We start from the raw sequence: 8740 nt of genomic DNA on the forward strand, positions 1-8740 counted from the left end.
AAGTTGCAGGACAAGTTCTGAAAAGATTCTGTTCTTCATGTAGAAATGGTAATTTTTTTCCCTAAGAATTATAACGAAGCTGGCATCTCCATGGATTTTAATGCCAGGAGACGAGACACTGCTTTGGCACTTTGACATTTCAAAGTCCTGCTACAGGCCATGGAGATGCTCAAACTGTGTTTGCTTTTTAAAGGCTTAAACTGTAGCCTGTAATTTCTTTAAAACCAGAATGACCTTTAAGTATATACGAGATGTATACCTAGGCAGAGATGTAGAATAACGTATTCTTAGCTTAGTGCGAGTATACTGGAGAACTTGTATTTGGTTTTCTAAAATAGTTTGCGTTGTACTTTGAATCCTGTAGGCAGAAGCAAAAAAGTTGGAGGATGCATCAACATACTTAAGTTTGCCATCTACTAAAATAGAGTTGGAGGAAAAAGGACACTCTACAACAGGGAAAAGCATGCAGAATCTTGGAAGCTGTACCATCAGCAAAGATTCTTTTCAGATTTCCACTCTGGTTTGTTCAACAAAGCTTACTCAGAATGGTGAGTTAATCAAGGAAATCTTTGAGCTGTCTTTGATCCCACTCTGCAGCATGTGTGATCAGGGGAGAGTGTTAGTGTCCCCTTTGTCTTTTTTATTAGGTCAATGTTATAATACATAAGGTGCTAGTTTGACAGCCCCGACTAATGAAGTCAGGTGTAGGCACAACAGAAATGCAGCCTGAGGCCATGATCAGGTTTTATTTCTAGAGGTGGAAACTTTGAGAAATTTCCACTTCTAGAAATGCTACCAGGAAGAGGAAACAGTACAGGCATATATCCTGTAGCATCCCCCTCTCTCCTGCTCTCCACACCCTCTCCCAACTGGGGTGATCCCCATCTCAGGAAGGCATGGACAGCAGCTGCTACTTCACCCTTCCCATTCCCCAGATGGAGTGAAGTGACAGGGAAAGACTCCTTCCCCTGATCAGGGACCCTCATTTGGGGAATGGGTGGGAAGCAGCCTCCTCCATCTCACACCTTGTCTGTGGGAGCAGAGTAGCATGGCAAAGCATGTTCACAGATCAGGCACTGTGCCCTACATAATGTCTGTACGTGCCCTAAGCCAGAGGCAGAAGCGTGTTCAAACCTTACTCTGCATACATGCTTCAGTTTGGTTCTAGCATGATTGTCCACATTTATATGAGCGTAAGGCCTATTAATCCAAGACTCTTTCAGCTACTAAAATTAGTGTCTCCTACACACCTGCAGGATTTGTGGGCTTTAAAAACAAACAAACAAAACCAAAAAACTTTTAGTGTCTCATATGTAGGGGTGAACAATAGATTTATATTTTTCTTGTCCCGTTAAGTGCCTTTGTGAACTCAGGCGTGTAGGTTGTAGCCATGTTGGTCTAAGGACATAGTCAGACAAGGTTCCTTGGGTGAATCTGATATCTTTTATTAGACCAACCCAAATAGTTGGAAAATAATTATTAAGCAAGCTTTCGGGTTCAAAAACCCTTCGTCAGGGTAAGGAAGTTTCAGCAGTTGGTGTGTGCTCTTCCTGGATGGAATGAAAAGTAAAGAAGCCAGTGGCTGGGCTGGTATGCATACAAGACAGGTAGCCAGTGAAAATGTAGATTGAGGAGTCAATGGGTGAGAGACAGGTGGGGGGGGGGGAGGGGGGGAGAAGGGGGATGGAAGTGGAGAGATACCTGGGGAGTCAGATGTCAGGCAGGTTATAATGTGTCATAAATCCAATGTCTATATTTAGTACTATGATTTTTAGTATCTAGAGGTTGATGAAGTGGAGTTCATAGGCTTGTCTCTGGGAAGTGTTTTGTAAGTTTCCTTTGAGGATCAGGACTGAGAGATTGGAGAGAGAGTGGTTTTCTTGTGAGAAATGTGCCCCCACAGGTAATTGGGCATTTCTGTCTTTGATAGATTTCCGGTGTGCGTTCATTCTGGTGCGCAGTTGTTGTTTGGTCTCTCCTACATATTTTCTATCAGGGCATTTGGTGCATTGGATGAGATATATCACGTTTCTGCAGGTCCAGCTGTAAGATCCAGGAATGCTGATGGCTCTTTTGTAGGGTGTAGTAATAGTGGGGGTGGTGGAGATGTGTTGGCAGGTTTTGCATTTCTTGTCATGGCACGGTCTGGATCCTTTTGGTGTGTTCTGGGCTTGAGGAAGTTTGCTTCTGGTGATGAGGTTAGTTTGTGAACTCAAGATCTGATCTAGAGCATGGTAGCATAAATGGGCTCCCCACTAGATTTTCTTATAAAGTTTCCAGACCATTGTGCAGTACTTTCTATGTGACCTGAAAAAAATTCTCTGGCCCAGAGGCCTGAGCACAGGTGGGCAAGAGGAATTAGGAGGGAAGAAAACCCCATCATCATGGCACAATGTGTCCTAAATTTGAAGCTCATGGAATGGAATTGGAAGGCTGTAGTTACCTCATTGACTCCTCACACCTGTTTACCCAAAACCTGCTTTTCATACGTTTTGACTGCTTGATGCAGTGGTTAGTTGCAGGAACTTCAATGCATGAAGGCCACCAAAGTTGATGTTTCCTAACCAGTTAGCTTCCTCCTTTTGTTGTTGGGGCTGTCAGCACATAAAGGGAGGGGCCTGACCTAGAGAACCCAGGTATCTATAGTATGTAACTTCTCTGACCTTTCTGCTTTAATAAAGTCATTGTACTTCTTTTTTTGAATTTAATAAATGAGAGATCATGTATATTTATATTTTGGGATAGTTCCCTATCTAAATGAGTGACAGTGGTTTGAAAAATCCATTGAAAGGCCTCATTACTACAAATCATTGTTTGTGTTGATCAGAAAGACTTTCACTATGAATTTGCATAAATGGTTATAAATCTACATGTCTTGTGATGCATACAATACCGAGTGGTGCTTTACTGCCAGTAGCCATTAAGGTTCTTGAGTTGATGGATTCTTTATTCAGTTCTCTGTCCAAGCAGAAAAGTCACTGGCCTGATATGACTTCTTAGTCACCTCACAATTGTACCGCAGTCTTTTTAGTGACATCTCTGTTAAAACTCATTCTGGGTATTTCATATTCAAAGCACATCAGATTCACTGCAGTCAACCAGTCTTATGGCATAAGAGGATACTTAGCAATAATTCTGAAATAATTTTAGAATTGCATCACAAATATATGATCACATCTTAATGATAATGCCATAATTTTATGGTCTCATAAAACACAGCTCGCAGAATCCAATATGTGGGGTTGCATTACTGGCTGCATTGTGTTTAGTTTGTGATTTGTAATGTTCATTGTTATGATGTCTTGCTTATGTGTTTACTGATGGATTTTAGTAGTATTCAGAACTTGACATGGTGGTCAGTAAGTTAACTGGGCGTTTATAGATAAAAAAACAATGTGTATTAAGACTGGGAGAGCAATAAATGTTTCATACATTATTCACATGTTTGCATTATGCTTTGGTTCATGCTGTCATTCTCTGTTTCTCATGGCTGATGATTGTTATTCTTGTAACTTTTTTCAAAAAGAATCCTGTGTAATTTTAAGACAATGTCATTAAGATCCTTATGGATTTGTTCATAGACATGTGAGAGAAAAAATATTAACATGGAGGAATAATATGTTATGTTAACACCTCTTTTAATTGAAAACTCAGGTTTCTTATTTTTAAAGGGATGCGGTCAGTGCAAAAATCACACTTTTATTTCTGTGATTTTTTTAAAATTGATGTAATCCCACAGATTTTTCAGTTATAGTAAATACTTTCTAAAGCTATTTATCTTACTTGTTTTGGGGATTTGTCTGCCCTGTCTATAATTTTACTGTGTCCTTATGTGTATAGAGATTTTTTACAGTTATTTGGATAGACAAGTATTTAAAAAATTGTGATTACAGAATAGCAGGGTTTTTTGGAGATAAGCTTTGTCCTGAAGCTGTTTTTAATTAAAAAAAAAAATTGTCCCTTTGACATTAATAATCCATAGTAATGCTTACTTTATTAATATTGACAATTATATTGAGCATAGTTATTTTTTCCTTTTTGATGTCTGCTGTTTCCTTTTGTCATCCTTCTGTTGTTACATGTGAAAGATTTTTTTTTTTTGACTGTGTAGTCTTTTTTCTCAATTCAGCTTTCATACTCCCCATGGATTGATTAATCATGGCACTTCCTTTTTTCTGAAATGTATTCTACATTTCATATCTTTTGGTGCGTGTACTCTAGAACAAGCTGTTCTTGAACTTCATTCTTTAAGTGGCTGTGCCTCTCGGATCTATAGGGGGGTATTTTTCCTTTTCAGCTGTTGAATATAAGATGGACTTAAAATCTACATAGTGTCTCCTATTCAGCAAATATTGGTGATCAGTGAGTTTTACTACTTCATCTGTGTGGATATGGTAATTTTTTATTTAAAAGGTCTTTGCTTAGTTAACATTTAAATAGGCATAATTGACCAGCATTATAAAAAGTTATTTGAGTAATAATATTGTTTCTTAGCCTCTGTTATTGCACAGAGTGAACAATGCAAGTCCAAGAAAAAGGTGTAGAAAAAGGTTTACTAAACTAGTAAAGGCACAAATCATAAATAATAATAAAAATGTTTAAAAATGTATAAGAAGCAGGAAACAAGTTTGAGAATCAATGGGACCATTAGATGACCAAGGTGTAAAAGGTGCATTTAGGAATGGTAGGGCAATAGCATTTCTTTGCATTTGTTTTACTGCAAAAGATGCTGGGAGAATGGCTGGCTGTGCCAGATCAGTCCTTCATGTAAATAGGTCTGAAGATCTGGCTCTCATTGAAGTGACAACAGAAGTTTAAGAACAAATCATTAAGTACCAATAAGTTACCAGAACCTGATGGCATTCACCTGAGAGTTCTGAAGGAACTCAAAGGTGAAATTTGCAGAACGGTTGGTAGCAATACTATCGTTACAAACGGCTTGTATGTCAAATGACTGGCAGGTTGCCAATATAACATCTATCTTCAAAAAGGGCCTCAGAGGTGATCCTGGGAACTACAAATATGATCTGCTGGGGAAGAGTCACCATGGTTTTTGTAAATGGAAATCCTGCTTTACCATCTGCTGGAGTTTTTTTGAGGCTGTTAACATGCATGTGGATAAGGGGAATCCAGTTGACATAATATATTTGGATTTTCAAAAGGTTTTCAACTAGTTCCCTTACCAGAGGCTTTAAAAATGAGTTTCCACAGGATTGGAGGGAAGGTTCTTTGGTGGATGAAGAGCTTGTTGAAGGATAGAAGGCAAAAGGCAACGGTCATTTTTCAGGATGGAGGAAAGTCAATAGTGAGCTCTTGCAGGGGGTTTAATTCATTTTCATGAATGACCTAGAAATAAGTATTTATAGTAAAATGTCCAAGTTTATGGATGATATATTATTCTGTATGGTCAAATCCTAAGCTGATGGAGAGGAACTGCAGAAAGATCTTATCAAGCTAAAGTGAGTGGCAAAAAAATGACGGATGAACTTTAGTGTTGACAGGTGCAAGGTAATGCACCTAGAGAAGAATAACCTCAACTATATCTACACAGTGCTGGGTTCTGAACTAGACCTTGGAGTCACTGTAGATAGTTGTCTAAAAGCATCAGCTAAAAGTGCATTGGTGGCCAGAAAAAGCCAAGATTTAAGAAGGGAGTTGAAAACAAAACAGAGAATATCATTGTGCCACTATACAAATCCAGTTTGAATACTGTGTGCAATTCTGGTCTCTGTGTTTCTAAAAGGATGCAGTAGAATTAAAAGAGGTACAGAAAAGTGCAACTAATATGTCTAGTGGTATGGAGCAGTTGCTATACCAGAAGAGACTAAAAAGGCTAGGGCTCTTCAATTTTTGAAAGGAGAAGTCTGAGGTCTATAAAATCATAAAGGCTGTGGACAAAGCAAATAGGCAACTGTTATTCACTAAATCCCAGAATACTAGTACTAGGGGCCACCTACTGAAATTGATAGGTGAAAAGTTTTTGAAGCCAACAGAAGAGAGTACTTTTTTATGCAGCATGTAGTTAACTTGTGAAACTCATTGCTACAGGAGGTTGTAGAGACAGATAGTGTATATAGCCACGTTCAAAAAGCAATTGGACATTTCCCTGAGAAGGAGAACCCAAATGGTTGTCTCTTCTCCCTGTGAGGTTTTGGTTGAATATCGAACCTCCTGAAGTCTTAACAAGAAAGTGAGGTTGAAGACAGTGAAATTGTATTGCCTTTGTTTATAAACAAACTCTGTTACTGTACTTGTCACAGACTCTACTTTTTTCAAAAAATTACCCATTCAAAATTGTGGTATGTCTTTTAAGTGAGGAAGCTGATTTCCATGGCAGAATGAAAGCACAGGGATACTGGAACAAATGCTGGAGGCTTTGCTCCCTTCCCAGCCACTTGTAGGATGGTACCTGCAGTTAAGTAGTGGCTGAAACAAGGTCAAACCTTTGTTTTAGAATTGCAAGGAGAGTGTGAGGGGTGCTGAGGAGTGGATTCTGCTCCTCCTGCTTTTGGCCACGAACATTCAGCCATGGTGAGATCCTACTGAGGCAGGGAAGATTCTGGTTTTTTTTTTTTTTTGTCGTTCTGCCATCCCAAAACAAGGTGCATGTCTCTTTTAGGGATACAGGCACCCCCTGCTTAATGCTGGTTCACTTAGTGCTATTTCGCTATATCACTCCTTTAAAATGAATACCTGATTTCACTTAGCGCTCAGAGAGTTTCATTATAACACTTGCAGCTGGCATCTTGGGTCATTAAAAACAATTGTGGTCACCATCATGGGTCATCAAATACTTTTGGTTTCGCTTAACGCTCAGTTTTTCAGGAACTGGTTAAGATTGCTAAGTGGGGGTTGCCTATATATACTATGCAAGGAAATATAGTAATGTAGTTATTGTTGACATTAGTTTGGTTATTTGACTGAACAAATATGAAGCATGACGATGTTTGGGAGACATGATATTCAGAAGTTTTGTTTTCTACATGAATTTTTTGGCCATATTCTAGACACTGGTACATCTGTTTTTGGATCTATCTACCTAACTTTTCAGGCCACTTTCTATGGCTACTTTATCAGGCAGGTACATCTTGATACAATGGCTCATGAGTTTCTGTACACTTTCCCGCCTCCTTTTATCTCCATGGGATCATGTTTCCTTGCTTTTTTTTTTTTTTTTAACAGCCATGACACTTATGCTGAAAGGTTGAACACTATGTCTATGGTTAACCCAAGAGATAAGGATAATATATTGTTCTGTGTTTCTGAACTGCTACATTTTTTGTGGAATTGCACTTCTTCCAGATCTTCAATTATAGCCTCATGGCTAGGCACATAATAGGATAAAATCTTATTCAATGAGTTTGAAATAGTGTTGATGTGATACTGTTAATATCTCACATTACAGAGTAAAAAAGAGAGTCTACTGTCTGTGGTTAGGGGGAGACTATTAAAACCTTATGTTACGTTATAAGCTCTTTAATATAGGGATTTTGTATTCAATGTTTTTTGCAGTGCCTGGTACAAGCAAATTTGAATCCTGCTTGGACTTTATGTACAAGAGAATTAAATAACAACGCGCCCCTCCCCCCCCTCCTTTTAACTAGAATCTTGGATTTTTAGCAAGGGAAAGCTTTGTTATTAATTCATGAATTCATCTGGACTCTGTTTTGGGCAGGGAGGGGAACCATTTAACAATAACTCATTACCCAGTGCCCTTTTTGGCCCTTTCTTTTGATCTTTAATAAGAGACAAAGTTTTTCTTATACAGATGGTTGACAAATGGAAGCTTTTCAAACTGTTTGTAATCCTACTTTTGAGCCTATGTAAGAACCTTTAATCCTTAAGCTTCTTTTTTGAGCAGCAATTTTCTGTTATTGTTGGCTTTTTAAGGTTTCAGCACTGTTTATAAACTTTCCCTTTAGATTTTTTTAAGGACAGAGTTGTTCTAGGTCAGGATATTGTCCATCACTATGACATCTACTTCCAATGAGAACAAAAGATGCATCTGCAGAGACTGGGAAGGTCACAAATTCTGTCTGAATCAAACAGAAGATTGTATTAGATACCCGAGTGCTGCTAATGGAGGGTTGGGAATGGGACAATGGACAGTGGAGATGGAAGTGGTAGGCTATGCCAGTGGAATAGCAGCTTTGGTTTCATACCACCTATAGGAAGAAAAGTCATACTTTCTGTAGAGGGCTACTTTGTGACTCTCTACACTGACTTTACAGAGTTGAGATGCAAACCTTTGCAGATGCTAGACTCAGAAAAAAATGTTTTAGCTTTTGCTTTTTGAGTGGTAGCTTCTCCTTAGTATTTAGTACAGGGGTGGGCAAAATACAGCTCGTGGGCCGGATTCGGCCCATGAGGCCATTCTGTCCAGCCCATGGGGCCCCTAAAAAATGTAGAAAATTAATATTTATCTGCCTTTGGTTCCTGTCAAAAATGACAGGAACCAAGGGCAGTAGGGCCCAGGGGAAGCCCGGAGGGCTCCCACAACAGCAGGGCCTGCCTGGCCCCACCCCGCCAGCTGGAAGCCCTAGTGGGGGCTTCTGGCTTGGGACCATGTGGTTGCCCCGTGCTGGAACCTCAGGTAAGCGGGGTGGGGGGGAAGGGCAGGGGAGGACCCTGGGCAGGGAAGGAGCTGGGGGAAAAGCTGAGCACCAGGGGCAAAACTGGCCCCTCCCCCTCCCCCTCCCCCGCCCCGTGGCCCGCGCTCCCCGCCGCAGGCACTCACAAC

The 8740-nt window shown here is 39.8% G+C and overlaps 1 protein-coding gene across 2 annotated transcripts in view; it reads left to right on the forward strand.

Moving 5' to 3' along the window:
- LOC102377499 (dedicator of cytokinesis protein 1) overlaps window positions 1-8740 on the forward strand; it is a 184366-nt gene that overhangs the window by 100760 nt on the left and 74866 nt on the right. For both annotated transcript variants that reach the window (XM_025207551.1, XM_025207550.1), the window contains exon 18: window positions 365-548. In XM_025207551.1, the coding sequence (XP_025063336.1) occupies window positions 365-548 (184 nt within the window). The remainder of the gene's footprint in view (window positions 1-364; window positions 549-8740) is intronic.

Source organism: Alligator sinensis, unplaced genomic scaffold, assembly GCF_000455745.1.
Source record: "Alligator sinensis unplaced genomic scaffold, ASM45574v1 scaffold193_1, whole genome shotgun sequence".
Classification (NCBI taxonomy): domain Eukaryota; kingdom Metazoa; phylum Chordata; order Crocodylia; family Alligatoridae; genus Alligator; species Alligator sinensis.